Below are 13,064 nucleotides of genomic sequence, written 5' to 3'. Positions count from 1 at the left end.
AATGCATTAACTAAGGTTAACTAATGAGGTCTTATTGTAAAGTGATACCTATTGGTCTTTATAGTTCTTTTGCACTTTTATCTGTGTAAAACTTTTAACTTTATACATTTTTCTGTATTGCTTTATTGCATTTAAATGTTCAGTTATTTTTGTTATAAGAAAAATGTTATTAAACCTGTTATACTGTATTATGACCGCACTTTTTAAAAAAAACTAAATTTCAATATCTTGATAATACCGCATACCGTGATAAAAGCATTAGCAATTTCATGCAGTGTGAAACCCCCTGTCGCCGATCCATCGTACAATGTGAACACAGCAGCAACTGAATGCACCCCCAGATAGTCATGCAGTGTGAAAACAACGGCGATCCGACGAGTTTGAAAATCGTGCAGTGTGAACTCGGCATTAGGTGTGCGCGGCAAATATGACGTCTTCACGGTGTTGGCGGAAGTTCGCTTTCAGTGCGCACGACGTCGTTTCGCGTGGCGGTGTGCACGACATTTTTTGTAACTTTCCGCGCAGCTCCGCTTCCGGAGATGCACGAGTTCAAAGCGACTCTAGCCGAACATGCACGTCTGTGCCAGCATTTGTGTGAAACAGAAGCAGTTAGATGCATTCACACACACAGATCACGCTGCGGCCGCACTCGTTTTCAGAAAGCAAGCGCGTTTATCCACAGTGGAGAGAGAGCGCGTATACAGGGTTTCCAGGTTGACAAAGATAAGTAACACACTTAGCAGATATTTCCGTATTGCGCAAGTGTAAAGCTCTGTTTCGGGGATTACGTCTCTTTATATCAGGCAACCCAGTTGTGTTCCTCTGCGGCCAGATTAAACCTTGTTGTAGCCTATATATGCTCTATTCATTCTTTTTTAGAAACCTCGCACTTTTCTACTCAATTTTAAACGTTGTAAAATTGTAAACAAATTAAGCGTGGTCCACTGCTGCACACGTGCCACAATATCGATACAGGGCCAGCTGTGTCGATATTCGTATCGTCAAATCTCTGTGACGATACATCGTCGTATCGATATTTTGAACACAGCACTACAGCCTATGTGCTAATAGTACTGTCTAAGTGGAGCTCTGCTCTAATCTAGAGAGAGGAGGCTTCAGCAGAATGACTCCCATAACCGAGAGGAAGCCTAACAACACTCAGTCCTGGTATGTAGAGTGCAGCTCAACATAAAGACAGTTCATCAAGGCCGCCTTACAGAAGGCTGAACACTCGATCCCAATGTCTAGCTGGAGCTTAAGTGCTCTATCATACAGCTAGTATTCAAGTAAGCCCATCCTGCCATAACAATGGCTGGAATATAACCACCCTCAGATGGCTATACTAAGCAGATCCCCAATCAGTGTCAGTCCTACAGTAGGATAGCGAGCACTGTACAGTATATGACCAGAGGCTCCCAATATCAAAGCCTGATGTAAGCAGCGGCCATAACACTAGGTGCTCAAACACCCTGGGAGAGAAGTTTTTGCTTACCCCATTGGCAGATTATTTTGCTTGTTCTAAGCAAAAACTCACTTAATTTTGACTTGGGTTTTTTTCTGAAAGCAAGACAATAATTTTTTCTTGTCTAGAAAATCCTTCTTGATTTAAGAATATTTAGATATTTTGGCTGGAAACAAGACAAAAAAAATCTAAGTAAGAAAAGCATTTTTTGCAGTGCATTCACCACGCCCAGCGAGGCTCTCCACACACAATAACATGATGTTTTATTAACAATAAAACAATAAAATCCGTCCTTCGGATGAGACGTTAAACCGAGGACCTGACTCTCTGTGGTCATTACAAATCCCATGGCACTTCTCGTAAAGAGTAGGGTGTAACTCCGTTGTCCTGGCCAAATTCAATCCACTGGCCCAGAAGCTTCCACAGTGCAACAGAATCAAAATCAGAATCAGAAAGAGCTTTATTGCCAAGTATGTTTGCACATACAAGGAATTTGTTATAGTGTCACAAGCTTCCAGTACACGGAGACAACAACAACACACAGATAATAAAAATGAGATGTGAATAAAATACACATGCATAAATATAAACCACAAAAAAAGAATAAATTGTATGTACGGGTGTGCTATAGATGGAATAGGAATAGAATAAAATAAAATAAGTTGTAGGGATGTACTAGGGTTTAGGGTGATAAATAAGTATAAGGTTATTGCACATACTGTACTTTAATTGCACAATGGGAGAACATTAACTGTTCATGAGGTAGATTGCCTGGGGAAAGAAACTGTTCTTGTGCCTGGCTGTCCTGGTATTCGGTGCTCTGTAACGCCGACCAGATGGCAAAAGTTCAAAAAGGAGATGGCTTGGATGTGATGGATCCAGAGTGATTTTCTGAGCCCTTTTCCTCACTCTGGATGAAAATGACAGTGACAGGACAAAAACACAGACAATAACAGAATAAAAATAGAACAAGTAAATAGGCAATAACAATATACAGATTGACAATTGTATGTACAGGTATAGTACAATAGACAGATTTGTATGTACAGTCGTGACCAAAAGTTTTGGCAGTGACATCAATTTTGTGTTTTGCAAACTTTGCTTCTTAAGCTGTTGTTGTGTTCATTCAAATTGTTTCTATATTATTGTGTAGAGTGATAAGATGCATTTGAAATAATTGCTAAAAGCTTCATTGGCTAAAAAAAATTAACATTTCACAAAAAAAAAAAAAAATTTAACTGTTTTTTGATCCTGACACAAAATGACCAGCTAACATTAATTGACTAATCATATCAGCAGCAAATGTGAAAGTGTGAATGAGTACTAGTCAGGTTAATCACTATCATACCAATTAGATTGTAAGAGCATACTGATTGCTATCAAAGGAGGGAAGAAGCGCTTCCAATAATTCTGTTCTTGTTAGCAATGGCTACCTCCAAAGAAACACATGCAGCCATCATCGCTTTGCATCAAAATGGCCTCACATGCAAGGAAATTGCTACAAAGAATATTGCATCTGAAAGAATCATTTACCGGATCATCAAGAACTTCAAGGAGAGAGGTTGGACTGCAGTAAAGAAGTCTTCAGGACGTCCCAGAGTGTCCAGCGAGTGCCAGGACCGTCTCCTCCTGAGGAGTCAGCAATGGAATCGTGTCTCCAGCAGTGCAGAGCTTGCTCAGGAATGGCAGCAGGTTGGTGTGAGAGCATCTACACACACAGTGAGGCCAAGACTTTTGGACAACGGCCTGGTGTCAAGAAGGGCAGCAAAGAAGCCACTTCACTCCAAGAAAAACGTCAAGGACAGACTGAAATTATGGAGCACCATGTCACAAAGCAAGAGTGATAAAGAAGTGGCTCGAAGATCATTACATTGAAATTTTGGATCTGTGGCCAGGCAACACCACGGATCTCAATCCCATATAGAACCTGTGGTCAGTCCTCAAAAGGCGAGTGGACAAGCAGAAGCCCACAAATTGTGATCAACTCCGAGAACTAATAAGGCAAGAATGGATCGCCGTCAGTCAGGATTTGGCCTAGAAGCTAATATCCAGCATGCCAGAGCGAATTGCAGAGGTTATGTAGAACAAGGGTCAGCACTGTAAATATTGACTTATATTTTTTTGCCAATAAAAGCCTTTACAACTTATGACATGCTTATCATTGTTTTTCAGTATACCATAGAAACATGTGAAAAAATAATCTACAAATACTGAAGCAGCAAACTTTGCAAAACACAATTTATGTCAATAAATCCTTTTGTGGGAGACTTTGAGCTTTGTAACTCTGCAGATCTTATACATGCACAAATAGCTACATAACACACTAAAGAAAAGGAAATATAGAAATCGCATCATATGACCCCTTTAAGCAGCAAACTTTGCAAAACACAACATTTATGTCACTGCCAAAACTTTTGGCCATGATTGTACAGGTATATTATGTGCAAATTCGAAATGTAAACTAAGTATGTGTTAGATAAATAAGTATATAAGCGTATAAATAGTGTGTTTTCCACAATTATTGTCAAGTGTTCATGAGATGGATTGCCTGAGGGAAGAAACTGTTCCTGTGTCTGGTCGTTCAGGTGCGCAGTGCTCTGTAGCGTCGACCAGATCTCTCTGAGTACAGTTCTTGGAGAGTAGGGAGGGTTGTACCAGTGATTCGCTCAGCAGTCCGGACTATTCTCTGTAGTCTTCTGAGATCAGATTTGGTAGCTGAGCTGAACCAGAGAGTTATAGAAGTGCAGAGGACATCCAGGTGGATGCTGCACACTGGTGGTGGTTGAGGAGAGATCCCCTCCCACATGATTGTAAAGCGCTTTAGGTGTACAGCTATACACAATAAAGCGCTGTATAAATGCTTCATTCATTCAACAACTTCAACTTCATTTATTTATAAAGCACTTTCAAGACCACGGTGTGGAAACCAAAGTGCTGTACAGAAAGACTAAATAAAAATATAAAAATAAAATCAAGCATAAAACATTATAAACGTATACCACAACAACAACAACGAACAATTTACAAGACATTTTTAAATGCTAATGAAAACAAATGAGTTTTAAGCGCACTCTGAAATACAAGTGTAGGAGAAGATTTTACAGACAGAGGAAGGTCATTCCAAAGCCTTGGAGCAGCAACAGAAAAGGCCTGTTCACCTTTACATTTTAAACGAGATCGAGGAACCATCAGATGTAATTGATCGTTAGAACGCAAAGACCTATTGGATTGATGCAAACTGATTAAATCAGAACTATACTCTGGTGCTAAACCATGCAAAGCTTTAAAAAACATATAATAGCACTTTATAATGAATCCTGTATCGTACAGGAAGCCAGTGTAATTTAATAAGCACAGGAGTAATATGCTCTCTCTTCTTAGTACCCGTTAAAAGCCTAGCCGCTGAATTCTGAACAAGCTGCAGGCGGGAGAGAGAGGCCTGACTCACACCCAGATACAATGCATTACAATAATCCAAACGAGATGACACAAAAGCATGCACAACTTTCTCCAAGTCCTCAAAAGAAAGGATAGACTTCAACTTAGATATAGATCTAAGATGGAAAAAACTATTTTTAACAACGGCATTAATTTGTCAAAAATGACACCAAGGTTTTTCACTCTAGAAAGATTTTGCCCAGGAAGTAACCCCAGGCAGTCAGTGACATCATCCACACATCCCTTTTTACCAAATAAAATAAACTCAGACGTATTCTCATTCAGTTGGAGAAAATTATTAGCCAACCAACACTTAACCTCAGCCAAACATTCATACAGAGATTGAATGGATAAATGATCCTTGCGTTTCAATGGTAAATAAAGTTGTGAGTCATCAGCATACAAATGATAATGAATGCCGTGTTTTTCAAAAATTGATCCTAGAGGGAGCATATAAAGGGAAAACAAACCTGGTCCCAGGATTGAACCCTGAGGAACCCCACACATACGAGGGGCAACAGATGAAGAGTAATTCCCTAGACTGACTGAACAAGTCCTATCTTTTAAATATGAAGAAAACCATTCTAAGGCTAAACCCTGAATGCCTACATGGTCTCTAATGCGATCAATGAGAATCTTATGGTCAACTGTGTCAAATGCAAGATCTAAAAGTAACAGAACAACACAACTTCCAGAATCAGCACCACGTAGAATATCATTAGTAACCCTCAAAATATCTGATTCTGTACTATGGCCGGCTCTAAACCCTGACTGAAATCTATACAAAAAGTTGTTCTTCACCAAAAAATCATTAAGCTGTGCATACACAATCTTCTCCAGTATCTTTGAAATAAAAGGCCATTTTGAAGTGGGACGAAAATTATTCATATCAGAGAAGTTTAAAGCAGCTTTTTTAAGAAGGGGCTGGATAACTGCGTGTTTAAAACTAGGTGGAACAACACCAAATGTCAAGCTACTATTCATAATAGTTAAAATGCATGTACCAATAGAATTAACCACCTCTTTAAATAAAAGAGAAGGAATCACATCACAGGGAGACCTAGTGGGCTTCATGTGCGCAATTATTTCTTTGAGCTGTGGAAGAGAGACAGGCGTAAAACAAGTCAATTGATTTGGAAGGACAGAGTGTACAATAAAATCATTAGTATCAGATTAAATCTGGGATCTAATTCCAGCAGTCTTATCAATGAAAAATTGTAAAAACTTTTCACATGCATCAACAGAAGGAGAGAGTAATGGCATAACAACAGGATGGAGTACAGTGTTTATAGTAGAAAAAGCACATAATATCAGATAATATCAGAAAAATAATTAGATCTAGCTAATTTAACAGCTCTTTGGTATTCACTCAAACAACTCTTCAAAATCTCATAAGAAACCTTTAGTTTATCTTTAAGCCATTTACGTTCGGCCCTTCTGCACTCTTGCCTGAGAGCACGGGTATTACTGTTCAACCAGGGCTGTGTCTTGACCTTTTTATTCCTAATTTCCAAAGGAGCCACAAGATCTAAAATATCTGAACATGTAGAGTTGAACTGATTGACCAACTGTTCAGGTCCGAGGGAGACTCAATCAAGCTAATTAAAGGAGAAACTCCAAAGGCTGCTGAAAATTTACTAGCAGCACAAGGAGTAAGAGCACAAGAAGCAATAGAAGAAGAAACATTCATAATCTGAGTACTACATGGGAAAGTAGGGCTAAAAAAGACAGTGTCTGCAATTTTCACCCCACTAACTGAAAACCCCAAAGATAATAAAAGGTCAAGAGTATGACCACGCTCATGTGTTGGACCAGAAACACACTGTAAAAGATCAAATGACTCACTAACCAGGGGCTTTGAAGGGCAACAAACATGCATGTTGAAATCCCCCAAAATTTAAATATTGTCAAAAGAAGGGACAATAACAAATAAAAATTCAGAAAACTCCTGAATAAAATCCCCATGAATGTTTGGGGTTCTATAAATCAAAACAGATAACACAGGTTTAAAAGAATTCAACATAATTAACTGAGTTTCAAATGTACAATGAGACTCAGAAGGTAAAAGTCTGCATTTGAACCTGTCTTTAAAAATAACAGCAAGACCACCACCCCGGCCAACGGACCTGGGTGTACTAAAAAAAACTACAACCAGGAGGAGAAAGTTCAGAGAGAGGAGTCGTTTCACCGACGTTGAGCCAAGTCTCAGTTACAAATAAGAAGTCTAATTCATGAGAGAGAAAAAGATAATCCAAAATAAAAGACTTCTTTGCCAGGGACCTTGCATTAATCAAAGCCATTGTCACTGGAATGGAGTCAGGAAAAGGTACAGTTGTGTGTAAAGTGATATCGTTTACCGGACTTCCATAATGCAGGAAACAAAGATTTTGGCGATTTACTCTCCAATCGCCTGACCACCGCCTTGCATAAACCATCCGCGAGGACCAGAGCACTGGCACAGATGAAGACAGAAAGACGGGAACGAGGTATGAGCATCTTAGGTTCGGCATCACATCAACGGCCTCCGCCACTTTAGACGCAGGTCCGATGAAAGGATATTTCCCGAACTTTTTTGATCTCACAAGGCTTCTAGCACGCTTCCCACACTTCCTTCAGCGTTTCTTCAACAGGCACAGACACCCTGGCAGGTAACACATTTTCCTCAGTGCGGCTGGCACATAATGAGGATGCAGCTGGCAGACTTCTCCGGGGTCACGACTCAAACAACCAAACACCACTGATTGAATATTCAGTAGAGTCAAGCAATCGTACACCAGGGGAGAACAAGCAGTACGAGTGATAAAACAAACAACATAGATAAACTGCGACGGCAAGCCGGCAAACATCCTGGCGCCATCTTGACTTTCATTCTTTCAACAAGGTTCGGGAGGAGCACGATCAGATAATCAACTAATTCAGCACAGGTGGAGCTCGTCTAGTTGTTCAACTTAATTAGCATGATATGTATATATATATAGCCAACTTACCTCTGTCCCACGACAGTTCTCCGGAATCCCTCCTCCACCCCAACGCCTCACTCTTAAACTATTCTCATCCCATACTAGGGAGGGGGGGTTCTCTGGGTTTGGGCTATATTCCGAGCTCGGAGCCCTCCTTCAAGATAGCACGCCAAATATGCTTACTATTGGCTAAATCCTATTATATGTAAGTGTGAACTCGTGAAATGCATATTAGAGAGGCACAACTGAACTGAATATAACTCCGCCCGTGATCTTGTAATCCCGCACACTCTGAGCTAAAAAACAACTCTGTGCTCACACTTCATCATTATAGCAACACAAGCATTATCCGCAGCAAAAGCATTATCCGTGGCATTAGGTAAACCGATTATGTCATGCTCAACTCACCAGGAAAATTCGTTTCACACATGTGAACAAACGGACAGCTCTGAAGACAACAAACGTTGATGACTATTCAGCAGGTGCCCTTTTATACTTTTGGTTACCCGCTTATGACGTCACGGGCCACGTGGACCAATAGGATTGGCGTTGTTTTACACACGCTTCAGACACCAGTCATGCTGGCAGCATTCCCCAAAATGTCCCCTAGAGGGGGACGCAGCTCGAAGTTCCCTTGAAGGGGAACTAACCTGCAATCTTTGCGTACTTTTATAGGCAGCCTAAAGAATTTTTTTGTCTCTGAAAGACAAGAAAATCACAATGAATCATTGAGCTGAGTGCAATAGAGGCATTAGACATTTAGTTTGTTCACATACAGTATATTTAAAATGATTTTAAGCAAGCGTTCAATAAGAACTCTCATTCTATTAATATGACTTAGGATCAGATTACACTTAATATTCTCTCTATTCTCACTAACTGCGAATCAAAGGTAATGAAGTCATTTAAAATTTCTTCAAGATTGTTGTGTTTAATATGGGTTGTTGTTTTCTGACCGCAGGTTTACCGGCACTCGTTCACAGCGTCCTACATCATATACAGCATTCACACCAGGTGGAGTAAGAGCTTTTACTGATCTCACTGTATCTCACAGACATTCAGAGAATACAGGGAATAGGATTCAGTCTTTAAACAGGACTTTACTAAGTGTTGTAGGCAGAACCATGTGGAATGAGCTGAGGGGTTCAAATATCGTGAAGCAAAGTACTTCGTTACAGTGTGCAAGTAAATAAGTCCTGATAGGAGAGAAGGAGCGGCGGAAATTAGAAATGTTTTGAACGTGCTGCCGTGATGTTGAATGCTGTTCTGATCATCAGTGTTTGACAGGAGCGCTGAGATCCATTCAGCTCACATTCACCCATAAAACACACCAGTAGATGAGCAGCATCAGCCAGCAATCACCTACTGCAGCAGAAACACACCAGCTGCTGATAATGTCAGTCTGAAAACTGTGTGTGTCTCTGTGTGTGTGTGTGTGTGTGTGTGTGTATCTGTCTGTGTGTGGTGTGTGTAGGGAGGTTCTGCAGCTGGATCCTCCAGAGGTGTTGAATTCTAAACTGCAGCATGCGGCGTGGGGTGTTCAGGGCCAGCAGCTGGTGAGCTCTTCTTTCGTTATTCACATTTACTCTTTACCTTCAGATACTCCTGAAATAGTGGAGCTGTTGATTCCAGAGCAACGGTCTATAAGACTAAATGTGTTAACAGTTACGTATTTGCATTGTGTTTGTGTTCGGTTTTGATCAGATCATGTTTTGAGATGTAAGGAGGTTTATAGCAGATTGTGAAACTTAATTGCTTTGAATGCACAGACGTGTTTCTGAGTCACTACTGTGCTCATTTATGTGCTAGACAATGCTATAAATACAATAAATCCAGATCTAAATCTGGAGGATCATCTTTATATGTTGTCATATCAGCAAGCCCTAAAACCCGCTCTATATAAAGCACTAATACGTTATAGACATAACAGTTCGACTTTGAAATTAATCTGACTTGACTTGAGGACACACTCTGGATTCAAACTCGAGTCACGTGTCTAAGCAGCGTGTCAGAGCACATGCAATAACGCTGAATAAAACACAGCCAAGTTTAAGTGTAGTTACAGTATTTAAAGTTGGAATTCCTGCAATTTTCTATAAGTGTAAAGTTATACTGTGGTTTAATAAGAGCATGATCAAGATTGATTTTAAACATCTTCTGTGTGTGTGTGTGTGTGTGTGTGTGTGTGTGTGTGTGTGTAGGTGTACATATTTGAGAATAATATTTACTATCAGTCGGATGTCAGGAGTAACTCGCTGCGACTGACCTCATCTGGGAAAGAGGGCGTCATCTATAATGGCATCGCTGATTGGCTCTATGAAGGTGAGGCTCAGTTATATCTCTGTTTATGAGAAGATTTAAGAAATATATGATGATGATGCATCTTTCCTCTCATGAGACACAGTAAGTGTTGTCCAGTTTTCTCTTGTGTAAGTTGATTGTAAGTTAGCTCTCAGTTTCCCCAGATGAAGAAGAGGGCCGTATGGTGAAGCTCAGGTGTTTGTGTTTGACTCTAAGATCTCATACAGCACAAATAAAAAGTCCAGTTTACTATTCAGTGTTTTTGTAACTCTTGTTTTGTTGGAAACACGCATGCACAGAGGAGGTCCTTCACACGCATGTGGCGCACTGGTGGTCACCTGACGGCGAACGCTTGGCCTTTCTGGTCCTGAATGACAGTCTGGTGCCAAACATGGCATTGCCCACTTTCACCGGCTCTACATACCCTAAAGGCAAACAGTACCCGTATCCAAAGGTAACATCCTCTTGCTCAGATGTACACTACATGGACAAAAGTGTTGGGACACACCTCCTAATTATCAAACTCAGCAGTTTCAATCAGATCCATTTGCCACAGGTGTTTAAAGTCTAGCACTAGCCATGCAGTCTGCATTTACAAATCTTTGTGGAAAAAATTGGTTGTTCTGAAGAGCTCAGTGAATTCAAGCGTGGTACTGTATGATGCACCCTATCACAGTACCAGTGTCAGTTCATGACATTTTATCCCTGACTGATATTCCACGCTCAACTATAAGTGGTATTATTGGAAAGTGGAAGTATTTAGGAACTGCAGAAACCATGTAAAATCACAGAGCGTCTCATCAAATGCTGAGGCTCATGGTGCGTAAAAGTCGCCAGAGGTCTGCTGATTCGAGAGCTGAAGAGATCCAAACTACCACAGGCATTAATATCAACACAAAGACTGTGCAGCAGAGCTTCATGAATGGGTTTCAGTGGCTGAGCAGATGCATGAAGCCTCACATCACCAGTGCAATGCCAAGTGTGGGATGGAGTGAATAAAGCACACAGATACTGGACTCTGGAGCAGTGGAAACCTGTTCTGCACAGTGACCAATCACACAGTCTGACGGGCGAGTCTGGGTTTGGAGAACATTACCTGCCTGACTGCATTGTGCTGACTGTAACGTTTGCTGGAGAAGGGATGATGGTACAGGGCTGTTTCTCAAGGGTTGGACTCCGCTCCTTACTCCCAGTGAAGGGAAATCTGAATGCTTCAGCATACCAAGACATTTTGGACAATGCTGTGCTTCCAGCTTTGTGGGTACAGTTTGAGGAAGGGCCTTTTTTATTCCAGCATGACTGTGACCCAGTGCACAAAGCAAGCTCCATAAAGATGCGGTTGGATGAGTTTGTTGTGGAAGAACACTTGAGTTCTGAACTCAACCCCATCCAACACCTTTGAGTTGAACTGGAACAGAGATTGTGAGCCAGGCCTTCTCATCCAACATCAGTGCCTGACCTCACATACGCTCTACTGGATGAATGGGCAAAAGTTCCCACATAAACACTTCACAATCTTGTGGAAAGTCTTCCCAGAAGAGTGGAAGTTATTAGCTGTTAATGGAGACGAACTCCATATTAATGTCAATGTATTTAGAATGTCACATCATTAATGTCCCTATTGGTTTAACGGTCACGTGTCCCAATACTTATGTCCATATGGTGTATCACGTGGTTGGGGGGACAATTAAAGACACGAATGGCATTATTTTATGTAAAATGAGCATAAAGTATTAAAAGGCTGAAATAACAGGGAAATACTGGATTGCCTTACTAAAGCCTGCATTTCACCCAGAGCAGTTTTTGCAGTGTTAACCCTGTATTTTGGTGCCAAATGTACATTGTGAAACAATTCAGTGTTATAACGTCACGCCTCAATGCTACAGACACCCAATCACATGCTTTAGACAGTCACGGAAAAATTGTGTGGCATAAACAAGAGTTTCAATGCTTGAGGGGAAAAATGTGAACTGAAGTGAATAGACCATTTTATTCTTCTCTTTATAGTCCAAAAAATTAACTCAGAAAAAACTTTATAGTATTCTACAATATATAATATGAAGATGTGGGAAGCTAGAGTCGAATGCTGCGTTCGTCCAGTTACTGCGAATAAGAAGGAAGGTACAGCGTGAAACATCAGTTTACGAAGACCACAATTAACTGTTAACCCAGGTACGAGCAACATTGAAACGTGAAACAAAATTCCATTTGGATTCCATTAAGCAGGGTGTAGAATGACGCAGAATTAACTAGTTCAGGTGTGTCCATGTAGGATATTGACTGGAACACAGCGACGCTCAGAGAGTCCACTGAGACTCATGCATGATGGGTTTGATACAGACACTCACTTTGATTTCTTTTTACCTAATTGAGTGGCATTCTGACATTTTGAAGTGTGACTCAATTGTTTAGAGACATTTTCGGACAGTGGTATGTTGAAGGAAATGTCAGATTTTTTTGTCATCTGTTCTTGCTGCAAACATTAAATTATTTCCGTAGTTGTTTTTATAACTGCAAATGTTGACGCGTGTTGTGTTTGCAGGCTGGGCAGCCCAATCCCATGGTGAAACTGTTTGTGGTCAATCTGTACGGCCCGACACACACTCTTGAACTCACACCACCAGATGAGCTCAAGCTCAGGTATGGAGTTTGTGTTTTCGGATCTGCACTGGAGACTCAGGCGATGCTCTGATGCTCTCTGTGTCTGTAGGGAGCACTATGTGGTGATGGTGAAGTGGATCAGTAAGACCAAGACAGCAGTGCGCTGGTTAAACCGAGCACAGAACGTCTCTATTCTGACCGTCTGCGACTCCACCACTGGAGCCTGCATCAAGGTACATGCATCACACACACACACACACACACACACACACACACACACACACACTCACACTCACTCATTC

The 13,064-nt window shown here is 40.9% G+C and overlaps 1 protein-coding gene across 1 annotated transcript in view; it reads left to right on the top strand.

Moving 5' to 3' along the window:
- Nucleotides 1-13,064, top strand: part of LOC107690698 (inactive dipeptidyl peptidase 10-like) — a 43,134-nt gene that overhangs the window by 18,787 nt on the left and 11,283 nt on the right. The window contains exons 6-11 of the mRNA XM_016489090.1: nt 8,822-8,874; nt 9,335-9,416; nt 10,062-10,182; nt 10,461-10,615; nt 12,704-12,801; nt 12,872-12,995. Coding sequence (XP_016344576.1) covers nt 8,822-8,874; nt 9,335-9,416; nt 10,062-10,182; nt 10,461-10,615; nt 12,704-12,801; nt 12,872-12,995 — 633 coding nt within the window. The remainder of the gene's footprint in view (nt 1-8,821; nt 8,875-9,334; nt 9,417-10,061; nt 10,183-10,460; nt 10,616-12,703; nt 12,802-12,871; nt 12,996-13,064) is intronic.

This window comes from Sinocyclocheilus anshuiensis, unplaced genomic scaffold (assembly GCF_001515605.1).
Source record: "Sinocyclocheilus anshuiensis isolate Anshui unplaced genomic scaffold, SAMN03320099.WGS_v1.1 scaffold2747, whole genome shotgun sequence".
NCBI lineage: Eukaryota > Metazoa > Chordata > Actinopteri > Cypriniformes > Cyprinidae > Sinocyclocheilus > Sinocyclocheilus anshuiensis.
The sequence above is the reverse complement of the archived record's forward strand: the minus strand, read 5'-3'. Positions and strand labels throughout refer to the sequence as shown.